The 15156-nt window shown below is 54.8% G+C and overlaps 7 protein-coding genes across 7 annotated transcripts; 3 read left to right on the top strand and 4 right to left on the bottom strand.

The window, feature by feature from the left end:
• Nucleotides 1–20: 20 nt before the first annotated feature.
• Nucleotides 21–323, bottom strand: C8A04DRAFT_32353 (uncharacterized protein; the record flags this gene model as incomplete). Its single annotated transcript, XM_062782070.1, has 1 exon — nucleotides 21–323. One exon carries the CDS (start codon nucleotides 321–323, stop codon nucleotides 21–23), a length of 303 nt encoding a protein of 100 aa, XP_062633517.1.
• A 2933-nt stretch (nucleotides 324–3256) lies between these two features.
• C8A04DRAFT_15200 (Rpp20 subunit of nuclear RNase MRP and P-domain-containing protein) lies at nucleotides 3257–4081 on the bottom strand (the record flags this gene model as incomplete). The annotated part of the gene is made up of 2 exons (XM_062778390.1): nucleotides 3257–3924; nucleotides 3991–4081. 2 exons carry the CDS (start codon nucleotides 4079–4081, stop codon nucleotides 3257–3259), a joined length of 759 nt encoding a protein of 252 aa, XP_062633516.1.
• Nucleotides 4082–4588: 507 nt separating this feature from the next.
• Nucleotides 4589–6504, top strand: C8A04DRAFT_40156 (RAVE subunit 2/Rogdi; the record flags this gene model as incomplete). Its single annotated transcript, XM_062784847.1, has 4 exons — nucleotides 4589–4654; nucleotides 4775–4960; nucleotides 5041–5884; nucleotides 6479–6504. 4 exons carry the CDS (start codon nucleotides 4589–4591, stop codon nucleotides 6502–6504), a joined length of 1122 nt encoding a protein of 373 aa, XP_062633515.1.
• A 124-nt stretch (nucleotides 6505–6628) lies between these two features.
• On the bottom strand, nucleotides 6629–7794 carry C8A04DRAFT_32350 (uncharacterized protein; the record flags this gene model as incomplete). The annotated part of the gene is made up of 2 exons (XM_062782069.1): nucleotides 6629–7113; nucleotides 7191–7794. 2 exons carry the CDS (start codon nucleotides 7792–7794, stop codon nucleotides 6629–6631), a joined length of 1089 nt encoding a protein of 362 aa, XP_062633514.1.
• Nucleotides 7795–8792: 998 nt separating this feature from the next.
• On the top strand, nucleotides 8793–9189 carry C8A04DRAFT_32349 (ATP synthase j chain-domain-containing protein; the record flags this gene model as incomplete). Its single annotated transcript, XM_062782068.1, has 4 exons — nucleotides 8793–8841; nucleotides 8910–8939; nucleotides 9020–9070; nucleotides 9137–9189. 4 exons carry the CDS (start codon nucleotides 8793–8795, stop codon nucleotides 9187–9189), a joined length of 183 nt encoding a protein of 60 aa, XP_062633513.1.
• A 1100-nt stretch (nucleotides 9190–10289) lies between these two features.
• C8A04DRAFT_15205 (dihydrofolate reductase) lies at nucleotides 10290–11220 on the top strand (the record flags this gene model as incomplete). Its single annotated transcript, XM_062778392.1, has 2 exons — nucleotides 10290–10458; nucleotides 10508–11220. 2 exons carry the CDS (start codon nucleotides 10290–10292, stop codon nucleotides 11218–11220), a joined length of 882 nt encoding a protein of 293 aa, XP_062633512.1.
• Nucleotides 11221–12267: 1047 nt separating this feature from the next.
• Nucleotides 12268–14114, bottom strand: C8A04DRAFT_15217 (cytochrome P450; the record flags this gene model as incomplete). The annotated part of the gene is made up of 6 exons (XM_062778397.1): nucleotides 12268–12575; nucleotides 12643–12892; nucleotides 13266–13427; nucleotides 13494–13618; nucleotides 13687–13798; nucleotides 13995–14114. Coding segments are annotated over 6 exons (1077 nt in total), but the record flags the coding sequence as incomplete, so codon positions are not given.
• Between the last annotated feature and the right edge of the window lie 1042 nt (nucleotides 14115–15156).

The following is a 15156-nucleotide window of genomic DNA, read 5'->3' as shown; positions in this document are numbered from 1 at the left end:
TTGATAGGCCCGTGCCCGGCTTAAAGAGCCACAGCGGCAAAGAGACCAGCGACACCAAGCATCGCGGCTTGGGCAGCGCCTAGTCCTGACGCGCCGCCGGTGGATGACGAAGCTGGAGGGGTGGTGCTGGAGCTGGAAGGCGCGAGAGTGGCCGAGGGGGTGGTGAGGATCGCGGTGCTGTTGTGCGCGGTGTGTGTCGCGGCAGCGCGCTGGATGGTGACAGTCTTGGTGAGCGTCCTGGTGCTGGTGGAGGTGATAGTGGTAAGGTCCGTCGCAGCCACGAAGGGCAGGAGGAGCGCAGCGGCGATCGTCGGGAAATGCATTGTGCTTGTTCTGGTTGTTTGTAGAAGATGTGGTGAAGAATCAGGAAAGCCGAGCTTGAGCTCTGAAGTCCGGGTGGGAAGTGGAGGTTGTTCGTGAGTTGTGAGAGAATCGGTCTTCCAGTTTGTTTCAACGAGTTAACGGAAACGTAGGTACTGGGCGCGAAAGCGTGGCGTTTTGAATAGGGCGCGTGGTGCTTTGCAGCGAAAGAATCGATTCAAAAGAATGACAGACTGGATACGTCGAGTATCCAAGGTCGGAATGAGTGGTTAAGGTGCTCCGAAAAGAGTAGACTTTGCCAACGAAGCCGGTGTGGGAGCAGAACTGAGCGGAAGGAGGACTTAAACGAGCGTCGATGAGTGGGCGGCACAGTTATGAAGAGGAGGCGCGGGAAGGAATGAGAGGCGCCCACGATGGTAGCGGGTGTGCCTGGGGTGCTGGGGACCCTGGGGGGGCCGAAGCTTGGGCCGCAAATTGCGAACTGGGGGCGCCAATGGCGGTCGACAACAACAAAGAAAAAGCGCCTTGCACAGGCCGCAGTTGTCAGCGGGACGTACCTGACGCTTTCCCCAGAAAGGCTTGGCGCCACGAGGGACTGACCGGTACCTGCATCGTTTTTGGCAGGGATTGCTGACCTCCCTCGAGCCCAGTCATTTGGGCAAGCGCCCAAAGCAGCCAAACACAGCAATTCTCAGCCCGGGCCGAGGGAATCACGTTCTCTTTTGCTGCGATCGAGTTTTTTTCCTCATTTCTCTCGGCCCCCCCAGGGATCAGCGGAGTTGGCGAAGCGCCTCCCTTTTTCGCGCTCTCCCTTTTCTTGGTCTCCTTGTCTTGAATCCGATGATGCTGGAATGTCATTCTCGCCAACTCCGAACCGCAAACGGTTTCGGGGTCGCTCGCGGGTTTCAACGGGAAATTGCATGACAAAGGTCCCGCCCTTGGAGTGCGACCTCGGGGGCCAAGGACGCTTGGCCAAATAAAGTATGCTTCGCTCGTCTGAGCCGCTTCCTCTGCGCCGCCGCCACAGCCAAAAGACAAAAAAAGATCACGTACCCTGGCATGGCTTCGGGGTCGACGATGTCGGAGTTTCCATCTTCCCTTCTTTGGTCCTCAGCTTGGCTGTTGAGATTTTTTCAGAATTTTCAGGACGATTGCGATCTGGGCAAAATGATCCGCAAGATCCTTGGGTCCAAAAGGCAACGCAACCCAGCAACGGCAGTGAGGTGCGAGATTTGGCCAATTTGCCCCGGCGGCCCTTGATTGGTGTGCCTGGGATGACGTGCCATTCAAGCTCGCGCCAACCGACGCCAACGCCAACATCCCCAGAATGCCAGAACCCCAATCAGGGGGGAACCGTGCCGAAGCAAATGGAAGTGAGCGCAACACAAAACTCGCTTGCCAGCCAAGGGGGGAGATGGCCCGCTCGCCCGCCTCGTCAGGCGAATCTGGGGTACAAATGCATTTCGCGGAACAGGGGAAATCGAAATCGCCGGCTCCATCGCTCTCTATCTGCCTCGTCGGGTTTGTGCGTTTTTGCGACAGCCTTCTTTTTGTGGGGTTCCTTCAAGGATGAGAATGAAGCTGAGAGTAGTGTAACAGCAAATGGCTGGCGATATTGCGAGGGAAAGAGGTTGCCTTGCCTGGGTGGTGCCATGTGTTGGTGACCCGGGCACACCACGTTGCAAGAGTGCCGTGCGTGTGTGCCGAGTGCCTAACGAGAACGCCGGGCCCGATGACCACAGGAACGGGTGCGGGTGAAGCGGCGGGTGTTCTCAAACCTGTTGGGAAGGGTGACAACCCATGCCGTGACTTGCCCCCAACGTCGTGGCATCGGATCTCGTTGGGTTTGTGATGCCCCTCAGTGCCGAAACGTGCGCGTGCTACGGCCTTCTCCCTTCGTTTCTCCTTTTCTTGCGGCTCTGAGCAAACGGGTAATGATGCTGTGGGAATATACGCGGCTTGAGCTTTCAAATTGCGCAGCAATCAACGTTGCCAAGGAGACTGGCAACCTGAGTCACGATGGGCGAAAGGATACCTTTTTTTTTAGAACCCGCCTCTTGACGTTTCCCAGGAACCGTCCGAACTGGATAGGATGCCTTCCTGCGAAGACTTCAGATGACCGTCCGATTTCAGCCGACGGGATGAACCTGGGGTTAACGCATTGATGGGAGGTTGTCGCTGGTCGGCCCCCTAATCGGCCAAACGGTTGTTTCAGTTAGACGGGCGTCTAAGACCCCACGACATGGTCTGGGCGTTGGCTTGCCGTGGGCTCTTGGTGTTTGTGAAACCGAAATGCAATTTCCGGTTCAAGGTTTTCATATTTGTTTCGGCCGTTGTGGACAAAATGAACGTGCACAGGGCTCAGATGTCGTCCGACTTTGTGGACCGACGTCCAGCGAACGGGCGTCGAAGAAAAACGTGGAAACTAGTTGGGTTTGCTACGTAGAGATACGGCAGCGTGGTGTCATACGGCATACTTCGTACAAACCAACGTTACTGCTCCAGAAACCCTCCTTTGGCCCGGTACTAACCTAATGGGGAAGCGAGTGAGAATGATCGTTTAGCTTCGTGCGCTGAAATCATCAACAAGTCAACTTGGTAATGTTCCGCCGTACATCACTTAGTTTCTTGCATTTGATATTACATGCTCAAGTTACTCCGTAGTTGTCTGAAGGTCAAACAACTCCACTTCAGAAACATCAGGAACCCCCTTGCTGAAAATTAAAACACATGGTTCCTGTCTCATGTCAAGCTTTGAGACCCCACTGACACTACATAGTAGACTACACGTGTATATCGTTCACAACCTCAACGCCGGTATTAATGCAAAAGCCCGAATGATCCCACTGCCCCTGTATAGCCCTGCTTCCATGCAAAAGAACCGAGGATGCAAGGAAACCCAACATGGCGGCCAAAACCCAACACCAAAACCAACTCAAGATGCCCAACGTATGCCCACTTCCAAAGAGCTGAGATTCCTTACCCTCACCCCATCCTCCACATCCGCCTCCTCATCCGCCGCCACCACATCATCCACAGCTTTCACCGACCGTGTCCTCATCAGCACAATCAGCTCCCGTTCCCTCTGAAAAAAACATGCCAACTCCACCGCCTTCTCAATCGCCCTTCCCGTCGCCACAAATAACACGTCGTCCAACCCATCCGTGACAAACCCCGAATGCCCACCCCCATTCCCACTCCCATTCGCAGCATTACTCCCCCCCAACGCAGCAACCCGCGCCGCAAGCGACGGTAACCCCTTCGCCCCTCCGGTTCGCCCCGACCCCATCGTCATAGCAGTCGCCCGGCGATCTAGTATTTTCCGTGCTCGCCGGACAAGACTCATGAAACTGGCGCTGGAGGAGACTTTCAGAACAGCGGTGTGGGCGGCGCGTGGTGGGGGGATGTAGCCGTCGCTGTCGGCGGTGGCGAGTAAGGCGGGAAGGGTTGCGGTGGTGGGTGGTTTTGTTGTTGTTGTTGTTGTTGTTGTGGGTTTGTTTGGGGGTTGTCGGTGGGATTGGGGTTGGGGTTGGGTGTGTGGACGTGCGCGTGGGTAGGCGGAGGGAGAGGGGCCTGGGAGAGGACGTTTGACGATGCGGGATCCTGAAGGGGAGAAAGGTGAAGGTTAGTTAGGACCTCGGAGTTGGTTTGGGGTACGGGGGGACATACCATTGGGTATTGGTGGGAGTTTGGTATCTGGCTTGTTTACGAGCGCGGTGTTCTGGGAGGCGCCATTGTCGGCTGGCGTTGTTGGGGCCATGCCGGCTGCGCTCGTTGAGAAGGCGGTCGCGGCGATTAATGCTGGGGTTGTTTGGATGTCCACAGCGTCTTAACGGCGGACGCCTTACAATCCTTGTGGTAAAAAGCAAAATAGGGCCGAAGTATCCAAGGAATTGATAATCGTGGTAAAACTTGACGTTGTCGAGAAGGCACGTGGAGCGCTTTGGCGTTGGTCGCATCAGGGTCTCGCACATGCAGAACGCTTCGACTCGATCCAGGGTTCCAACTTTTTGGTGGGGTGCGGGTGGTATGCGCCAAGATCCGGGGATGTCCACCCGAGTCTCTCACCGCCTGCCAGTTTAGGCCTGTTGACTGCTGACCTGGAAGCTCCCCCACTGCGTCGTCATCCCGCGTGCAGCTCCTAGCTGGTTTCTCCAGGCATCCTCAGAGCTGCCCGCTTGAAGCAGCAGCCTCACGCAAGCATCACCACTTTTGAAATATGGGTGCCTACTCTAAAGAACAAATACAGCAATAGACTACCTTCACCATGTCCGTTGAAATCTGGCCTCCCGTCGCGCCAGACCAGCTTAAAGTCGCGGTCGCGGCGACCGAGGTATGTTCTTCCAGGTTGTCCAAGTCTCCAGCAGTTCCCGTGACAACGTAGCTTTTGGTCGACATGACCGAAGTTATTGATGCATCGTGGGTGGTTGTTGACCCCTATGTCCCCCCTCAGAAACGCGAACTCGACTGGCTCATCGACGAACTCCACGAAACCTTCACGAATCTCAACCATGGTCTCGAAGACTGCTATGCGCTGCTTGCGCCGATCGACCCGGGGAGCACCTTGGTGCTTAGCACACCAAGGAATGAGATTGTCAAGGGGCATGTGACTCGGATCGGGACACGAATAGTCAAAGGGGTTCGTCACCCCCAATCTCGACTTTGTTCTTCTTTTTCAGCTTCCAGTGGACAAGCTAACCCTCAGTCCTGATCCACCAGACAATCCATATCCGCCTCCGTACATTCCCTCACCAAACCCTCACCATTAATCCCGACCATCCCATCCATCTCGCCCCGCTCACCACCCTCCACTCCCTCCTCACCCACTCCATCGAGCTCTTCAACTTCACCCTCTCCTACTTATACCCTTCCAAAACCCCCCACACCCCCTTACCATCCGACGTCTCCCCCGCTCAGTTTCTCTCCGACCAATTCCGTCTCCTCGCCCAATCCCTCGCCGAAGCCTCCGCCCTCCTCCGCGGCCCCTCCGACAAACTTTCCGACGATACCTGGACAACCCGCTCAGCCGCACCCTCACATTTCCTCCCTCCCCTCCAACCGCCCGACGCCAACTCCTCCCACCCCTCCCTAAGCTTCCACCTCGGCATCGAGGACTCCTCCCTCGTCCTCTGGCTGCGTACCCTCGAGCCAGCCGATGCACCCCTGAACTTCGGCACAAAACTCGCGCTGGCGATCGGCACCGCCCGTCGCCTCGAACACGACGAGACAGAAAAAGTATTCGGATACTGTTGCGTAGACGATGACCACCACCACGAGCACCGCCGTTCTCCGGACGTCCCCGCCTCCGCCAGCACCGTTACAGAGACATCCGCATCCAACCCCGCCGCAGCCCCCATTCCCCTCTCCGGCACACGCGACAAGAACAAAAACAAGCCCAAATCCACCGAAGTATTCGTCCGTGAGAAACTGCGCGTCGAGAGCGCCGATCCCAGTTTACTATCGCTATCTTCGAAACTGACCGCGTTGAGCCATACGCTAGCGTTGGCAAGGCGGAATTTGAGCGCCGTGCTGGGTGAGGAGGTGGATGATGATCTTCTTCTTGGTGGGGAGAGTCATGGAGAAAGGGAAGAAGAGGGGGGACAGGGGGGGAAGAATTAGGAATTTGTGGGTGTGAATGGTGGTGGTGGTGGTGTTGTTTATGAGACTGAGCTTGCAGTTGAGTATAAAGAGGACGTTCTGGTCGGGGCAGGGGTTATATGGAACGTGGTACGTAACGCTCCCACGGCGGACGTCACTTATGATGCAGAAGGAAGAGGAAGAGGCGAGGCGGTTACAAAACCGCGGAGCAAGGGCATATACGCTTCTAGAATGGATGGTGCGGGACATGGCAGATCGGGAGAGTCCAAGAATGGCATCTCTAGCCCGCGTTGTTTGCATAAACTGGAGTTGGATCGCATGGCGTACCCTGGCGGCAGTGTCCGCGTTTTTACCTGTTGTCTTGGATATCGTTGAAATTGAGCGTGCTTTTATGACTAGGTATGCCTTCGGTGGATGGGGCGCGATTATAACATTGTGTGTACATGTACAGCGGTTGGATGGGCTGAAACTGAATTCGTGCATCGCAATTTGGGTCATGAATGATCTCATGATTTCTTGGCTTATAAACAACGCCGGCGACTATGCTTGCCTGGTACAGATACCCTCCAGGAGCCCTCATCCTAAAAGGCGGGAGGCAATAGGTGATAGAAAAACAGGTAAGGGACAAAAGAGATCAACCGCCCTATATACACAGCCAGTGCCGAGATCAGAAGGCGCAACGCCGAACAACGACCACATGGTTCAGCCATTAAGCCACTGGTGACCATGGCATAGGCACCAAGATACGGCTCTTCATCTCTTGAATCAGAGGAACTGTCTTGTGCACCGTCTCAGCCCAGCCTTCTATGCTCCAGCTCTTCTCACGGCGAATCTTGCGTTCCTCCAGATCGGCAAACTGCCATAGATGGTGCACCGTGTTGAGGTCGCCGATCTGCACAAACCACGCTCCCACCCCTTCCATCACCTCCCGCCGCGCCTTAAGGCCGCGCCGCCAGTGGGTCTCCCACTCGAGCAGGTTACCCGGGTGCAAAGTATACGACCGCAGCTCAAAAAGACCGCCTAGCTGGCGTGGTGGGGTCGTGGGCCAGAAGCTGAATTCCTGCATGAGCGAGGTGCGCTTGCCATGGACGAGGCTGCGGAGCTTCTTCTCAAAATCGGGGTACTGCGGGTTGCGCGAGATCGTGTTCAGCGAGGCGTGGAAACCCTGGTACCGTTGGTATTCCCAGATATGGACTGGGAAGCAGGGGGCGTCAGCTGCGTCATTTTTCCAAGTCGCCGTTCACTGGCTCATTAGGAGCGGGACAACTCACCGAATGTGTCACAATCGCCGACTTCGGTCCGCCAGCTCCCAACCAGGTGCACCTTATTCTCGGCGGCGGTGGCGACTTGGGGGTACCATTTGCCCACGAGAGCAATGTATTCCTCCACACACTCGGGTTTGACATCGTGGAACTCGATTGAGTGCACGTACTTGCCGCGGGCCAGGACCTGACTGAAACTAGCCTCAATCTGGGCATCCATTTCGCGGCCTTCCTTCGTGCCATAGATGAGGTTGGTCAGGGGGCCCGCCTTGCGCGAGGGTTGTTCGTCGGCAGCGCGGGCTACGTTATCTGTACCAGGAGGGGCTGTGCTCAGCGACCCAAGGCCCTGGGCCGAGGAAAGAGAGGAAGAGGAAGGGGAGCTGGAACGGGAGGAGGATGAACTAAACCCACTGGCTTCCCGTTGTTTCTGTGCCTCCACAAGCTGCGATCGGAATGTCTTCTGCCGGCTGTTGAAGGCGTCGTGTTGGTCTGGTTGGATATCGCCCAACGTTGGCGGCCGGTCGCTCCGGGCCGCAAGAGTTGTCGAAAAAGCCCGTGTCGCTGGCGATTGCCGAGCGGCGCTGGCAGCGCGAGCAACCCGTTGCGAGAGCATGGTTGCGGGGTTTATGGGCCCCGGGGCGGTTTGTTGTTGAGGATGTGTTAAAGTGGTGAGGCCCTGAGATTGACCCCTAGAAGGAGGCAAAATGAAGGGGACCGTGAGCTGGGAGAGGTCGGTGCACAATGCGAGATTAAGCACCAACGCGCAACCAGTTTCCGAATTGAAAATATGAAACAAAGACCGGTTGGTGGATGAGAGAGCCAGCCCTTGTTGGGAAGCTAGCGTGATATGTCCGTCGATGGGTGTTGGATGTTGTTTCCGGGGAAAGCGTAAAAGGCGAAAAATGAAGACACGAGATAGAAGACAAGGAAGCACGGCAGAAGACGTCGGAGATAGTTGGGACGATGGCTCGTCTGGTTTCTAGGCAGCTTGTGGTGGCGGCAGTTCGGGGAGCACAGAAGGAAGGCGCGGCAAAACGGGAAGCTAGATTGGGTCTCCGAAACCAAGTTGGTAGTGAAGATAGGAAGCTTAGAGAGTAAAGAGGAGGGGAGCGGTGCAGGATAATTGGAGGAAGGACGCGAAGCCGCCTTCACCCCGCACTTTTATGGACAGTTACGGATGCAGGGAAAGCAAGGAGAGCTTGGTGGTTTCCCATGGTTCCTACCCCAGCCTGGCTCGCTTGCTGCCCGTTTGGTGGTCAGCTGGCCGAGCTGCCAGGGTCCAGAGTCGCGAGTGCGGGCAGTGAGCTCTGCCCGCTGTCAAAATGCGGGGGATGATGTCACTCAGGTCTGGCCGCATTGGCGAACCCCACCTTGTGCGGGGTCCACTTTCTGCCGTCTTCGGAGAAACATTCTTTCCTCTCCGGCATCATCTGTGGGTCCGAGCTTCGAGAAGAATTGGTGCCTGAAACGCAAGGAAGCAGCATGCTCGGCAAAGCTGCGGTCCGCAAGCTTCGGAAGGCCGAACCGCGAAAAACGCTCGCTTTGTGACTTGACAACCGCATCCCCAAACCAACCCCATTACCACCGTCACCACCAGAAAAGACCGCCACGATGTCTTGGTTCGGTGTCGTCCCGCTCAAGAAGTTCCCGGCGCCAGTGTGTACGTCAATTGAACCGCGCCCGATTGTTTATGAAGCGCGATAAATACTGACTGACCGTCAACTGCAGTGCGTCCGATGGCTCCGTTTCTGGCTGCCGGTATGCCGTAACCCGTCGCTCTACTTTCCATAGAATACCCCCTTGCCTTTCGAAGACTGGATACTAATGCTCAGAGCTAGCTGCCGTCATTGCCTATGGCGTCAACGCTGCCCAGAATGCGATGATGAATGGTAGGCCGTCCCACTCGGCCACACATTCCTCACCAGAGCCACCGAAAGCTAACCACAAGATTACAGGTGAGGAGTTCAGGAACGACCCCCGCAACCCGAACCGCAGGGCTGGACACTAGAACGAGAAACGACGAGTTGGTGAACAGCATATGGCGGAGGATACGACTACGAAATCAACGCAAGCACAATTTTACTTGAGCGATATCCACTTGTGCGCGGGAAACTGTCCGAGGAACGGACCTGTATCATAGAGCAGCCAACGTCAATTGAGCTGTTGATCTCGGTTCCCGGTATGCAGTGAAATGTGGCAGATAAGGCATTTCGTAATGCCCGGGAGTTGATGCGGACGCGCATCCATGCACGTCTGTGAAACTTGCCGTCCGAGAGGTGCGGGCAAGTTGGTTGGTTCAGCCTATGAAGACGTCCTTGCAGACGCATTGGACGCAGTCCACATTGCCAGTTAACATGCTGTTCTCAGCGTGTTTATCGGCATCCACCATCATTTTCTCCATTGATGTGGATGTTTTCGCTCCTGGCAGAGATCAATTTTTTACCCGTTGCTGGGCGCCCGCATTGAGAGTTCGTCTTGATACTCGTCGATATGTTGGGAATCAGTAGAGGTTACATTCCTTGTTCGTGACTTGGTGGGCATAATGCCAGTTTCTTAATCGCGATGGTGCCTGATGCCGTTCCTTGATGAGAACTACCGCGAGATAAGCTGCCGCAGCCCTAGCAACAGGACTAAGAGTATTTGCTCGTCTTTGTATATCTAAGTTACATTACGTTATGCCGTCATGATTTACGAAATACGCAGCTTTATCGCAGGCTTTTTGCACACTGACACTCGCACTGACACTCCTTGCATATCTCATTGGAACTTGGTCTTTTCTTGCCCCACACTCGGACTCCCAAGCGGCCTGCACTTTGACAACGACTGATTGTGCGGCTCGTTCTCAATTTCTCACCTTTGACTATTTATAACCCCCCCCTCTCTCCCCCAAACTCAACCCCCTCCTCCATGTTCACCATTCAATCCATCTCACGACATTTCTCCCGGAGCCAGACATTTCTTCGACTCACTCCATGTCCACAGCACTCACTCAGACAACGGACATACCCAAGAATTCACGCCCTTAACCGAGGCTCATTAATCAGCACCATGGCCCCTTCCACATCTCTTCAGCCCATCGAGTGGGAAGGTTCGTCCGTGAAGGGCGTTATGACACCCACTGGACCAGTACTTAAACCGGCCGTCGACCCAGAGCCACCAACCACTGGTTCTCCCACACTCGCACCAAGCGACACCACCTCCCCCACAACGTCCGGCACCAACACCCCGGCGCCAAAACCACCCAAGAGGAGGGTCCGGATCCTCATGCTCCACGGTAGTTCTTCCTCCCCTATCTCTACCCTCATTCCAAATACTTACTCCCCTAGGTTACACCCAATCCGGCCCAAACTTCGCCGCTAAGACGGGCGCCCTCCGAAAGAAACTCGCCCCGCTCTTCGCGGCCCGCAACCAGGAGCCCATCTTCATCTACCCCACGGCTCCGTTACCGGTTCAGGCCGGCGAGACCGCATCCATAGACGCCGTCGACGCCTGGGCATGGTGGCGCCGCAACGATGCGACCGGGGAGTATGATGGCATCGACAAGGGCATGGCAGTCGTTGCGGAGGTCCTGGAGCGCGCACGTTTGGATGCTGCGTGCGAGGAAGGGAATGACAGCGGGGGCATCGAGGGCGTCATTGGGTTCAGCCAGGGCGGGTGCATGGCTGCGCTGCTGGCCGCCGCATTGGAGCGGCCGCATAACCCGTTCGGGGGGTCCAAGTTGCCCGCTCATGAGGGTTGGGTCAAGGCGGTCCAGACGGCACACGGCGGGGGCCAGGATAAGCCGTTGAAGTTTGCGGTAGTGTGCGGCGGGTTTCGGGCGGCGCCGCGGGACCTACAGCAGCTGTACGCACCGAAGGTGAAGACCCCGGTGATGCACTGTATCGGGACAGTGGACACGGTGGTCGCGGAGGATCGGAGTATGGAGTTGGTGCGGCAGTGTGAGGAGGAAGTGGTGTATTTGCACCCCGGGGCGCACTTTGTGCCCATTGATAAGGCGTTTACGATGGCGCTTGCGGGGTTTATTTTTAAGAATTTGTAGCGGTCGGTAATGAGCGTGTATAGATGGCCCGCGGTATATAGACATCTGTCGCGCCGTACCAGGCCTTGCACTGCATGTATTTAGACTGGGCGCTTAGCGTTACTTCCACAGCGATCTCAAATCCCACTTCCAAGGCGCACATCGTCAGTTACACGCATCCTCCATTCTGTAATCTCTCTATTTGCGATAACGTCTTAGACCATTATATTTCGTCCCACAAGCTCAGCCCTGGAGCAACACGCTTTACTTCCCTCAACATCTAAGTACTGTTCCATCGTCCTCGTCTCCGTTACCAAGTTGGGCGGTATCTTCTCCCCCAGCGAAGATACCTGATCCGGTACAAACTCCACCTCCTCATAGAACCCCCCTTGCCTCTCATCGATCATCTACCTTCCGCTCCTTGGTCACCATTTGACTGGGATCCTCCATCGCTTTGGCGACTGCCGTCACTGCTTGTCGATCCTCTACCTCTCGCCGAGCCTTCGCCTCAGCCGCCTTCCACTCCTCGGCCACCGGCCTCCCTTGGCCTACCGCCTCTGCCATCATCAGAAGATGGATGCTCTACCTCAGTCCTCTAGCCCTCGGTATCGTTGCACCGTTTAGGGATGCTCAAAGTCCTTTGCCCGATGGTCAACGCCCGCTGGATCTATGACGCCGGCGACGTTCTCAGTCGTGCTCAGTTTCGGTGACGCGCTCATTATCAAGGTCAAACAGAATTGCCAACGACAATACTCGGCGAGAACCCCAAACCCTGGCGTTTCGGACAGAACAGCGACTCGGCTTCGATATCCTGACCGTCCTCTTCTAATTACACCGAAGACGCTGGCAAGATCTACTTGGTTGAGTATACGGAGCGCCGACTGGGGAGAGACTAGGGTCATGTATTCACTGTTTATATCACACTCGCACTACGGCGCAGCCTATGTAGAATCCTTGGTCGCAGCTTCTGAAGACTCCTCCCCAACCCGATGAACAAGTAGCCGCCCGTGTGGAGCAAAAGCGGTAATGTTGAAAAAGTCCATCACTTCATATTTACCCCCATCTAACTCAAAGCGTGAAAAGGCCACTAGAGCGAGGATCCAGCATTTCATCTCTGCTTCCATTAGAACATGATATTCTAGCGTTCGACGCCTTGCAACAAAGAGTAAGGGGGTGTTTTATAGGGCGCTTACCGTTGAGGGCAAGAAATCGCCCGGGGCAGGCCCATCGTCCGTACCCGAAGGCGGGATATTCTAGGCCTGTGCTTGCTGCTGATTTTCCGGTGCCAACCCACCGTCTCGGCATGAAGTCAGTGGGGTTTGCCAGGAGATCTGGGTCTCGATAACACTGATAGGTAAATGGAAAAACGAGCGATCCTACACAGAGGCTGTGTTAGTAAATTGGAAGGACTCTTCTTCATCATAGAAGAGTCAGAAGACCTACCCTTGGGGACCGTAATCCCATCCAGTTCGACAGTTTTGACACACTGTCTCACCGCATTCACACTGTCCCCTTTCAGCCGCATAGCTTCGCGAATGAAAGAGTCTGTAAGAACAGCGCTCTGTAAACCTTCTTGTTTGAAGGCACCTCCTCCTCCGGCGATGGATGAGCACTCTTTGCGGATAGCCTCCTGGCAATCTGGGTACTGCGCCAGAAAGAAGGTGACCCAAATCATGCTGACGATTCTAAAGACCTGTGAGCCATCCTGGACAAGTGATATGTGCTGAGAAAGATAAACGTACGTTTGATGCATGCTCCCAAACATGACTGCCAATACCAAGACCAAGTTCCAGACTTTGTCCGAAAAGGAGAGCTTGCCACCTTTCGTGGATCGACGTGACAGATACGAGAAGATGGTACTGTCCTGTTACGTTTGCCAATCGTTAGTTCTGCTCGGGTAAGGACTAAGGAGTGTCGGGTAACATGCCTTTGGATCACAATCTTGAATGTCCCGTGATATGTCCGCCCACAACTCCCGCGCCAAACTAAACCCCAGATCCGAAGGAAGTCTGACGAAAACAATGTAGGTTCTGCAACGAGTTGTTAGTACAAGATTTCCTCACTACACCGTGAAGACCAATGTCGATAATACCGTACACTTTATATGCGTGCCAGAGTAGTGGAAACGTGCGTGCCAGGAATGACCGGTCTGGGTTAAGGCCTGTAAGATCGGCAATGGACGCAGCGACCTTGATCATTCGTTCTTTGAAGTCTGGTCTGTTGTATTTCTACTCCATTTGCAGAGTTAGTATATATAATAATGCTCACGATTGGGTATGTTAAAATGCTTTTACCTCGATAAGAAAGATTTTGACGGTTGCCTCCGCCATGGCGTGTTGCAAATGGGGTTGGATATTGACGGGATCCCCAGCCGCAGTATCGACTGCTTTTTGGGCAGCCTTTTCAAAGAGCGGCCAAACTTCAAGTTATGGTGGAGGTCAGCATGATGCCAATCTAGATATTACAGCGCTGACATTAGATCCTTACTTTCTGGTACAATCTTGTTCATCTGCCGAGTTGAGAAAGCTCTTATGATGCTGTCTATGTCTCGGAAAAAGGAGCCGTTGTGAAGGAGGCGAATCCCCCTAATGCCCAGTATCTAGGAACAGCGACGTTAGCCTATGAACCGATATGATGCGGACGGAATATTCCTACTCCTGCCATTCCGCCTTCAAAACTAAACGACGAGTCGTCCGTAAAAACTCTTTGAGCATGTTCCTTGGCGACGAGATACTCGATCTGCAAAGAGGGTCTCAGTGTGTGGTCAAGTAAGTCCGTTATTTGTTGTGGCCTACATTCCCCTCCCGCTTGAAACCGACAACTGAGCCGTAGGTACTCAATGCCGCCGACATAGACTGAATTGGTGTGTCGTGGATTTCTTCATCCTTGAGAGTGTCAGTATCCGCGCTCCAAATTATCAGGCATTCTATTGGGAATCGTACAGTCAAAAGCGCCAAGTGCGGCAAACGGTTCTTCGGAATCTGCTAACTCGGGTTGAAACTGATGAGCAATTGGCGAGCTAGTTATTTGACATGGTCGTACCACAAACTGCCCGATTTACCTTTGTTCCATCTCGGTAGTATTTCCACATGAAAGTAAGGAGAAGACACACGCTGCCTATAACTGCAAGTTCGCGGGTTTCGAAGAAGCCCAATGGCAGTGCAACGTTGGAAGAAAGCATTTTCGCAGCGTGAAGTCAACGTGAATATCGGTCAGCAGACAGACATACGTCTATCAGGAGCGCAGGTGGCTTGAGAAAGTTTGCAGAAAGAGAACTACTTGTGGCTATGCCTAGGCCGGGGCTCCTTATATCCCGATGTCCCCTCCTTCCAACATACATACCTGCTTGGTGGGCTCCACGAGTCCCAGATCGGGTCCGCGACGGGAGCTGATCGGGACTGTCCGTCCCAACAACAAGGGCGCTTCGTGTAAACGGGTGACACGCAGTTACTCGCGCGCCTTAGGCGTCCCGTTGTATTGTGTACATATCCTCCACAGGATTCGTTGATGGTTGAGCCGCTGCGGCTCGCTTCACTTCGACCCGCCCCATTGTCCCAGTACATATCGAAACGGGGCCGACGGGCACGACTATGTTCGTCCCACTTAGCCGGCCCGGATTCCGCCGCCGGAGCCTGTCTCAGAGGAGGGCCAACTCGGCCACGTCTCCTCGAGGCCATCGGCCACGATTCAACACTAGGTAGTTAGTGCTTATGGCCAAGGCCTTTGCGAAAGCTTGGTCCTAGGCCTGAGCGCTTGACAGAGACGGACTTAGTGAAATTGCTTGATACAACGTACGATACTCTACAGCCGGGTGAGACACATAAGCAAGTAAGGTAGCTAGGGTATTCTTTTGCGATGTATATACGGGGAAAGGTACCGCAACAGTGTTAGTGCACCTTACCAATTCCGCGGTACCTTTCACTGCATGTGCGCGGCAAAAGAAATACCTATGTGTCT

Source organism: Dichotomopilus funicola, assembly GCF_033296635.1.
Source record: "Dichotomopilus funicola strain CBS 141.50 unplaced genomic scaffold C8A04scaffold_86, whole genome shotgun sequence".
Taxonomy (NCBI): Eukaryota; Fungi; Ascomycota; class Sordariomycetes; order Sordariales; family Chaetomiaceae; genus Dichotomopilus; species Dichotomopilus funicola.
This window is presented reverse-complemented; position numbering and strand designations above follow the sequence as displayed.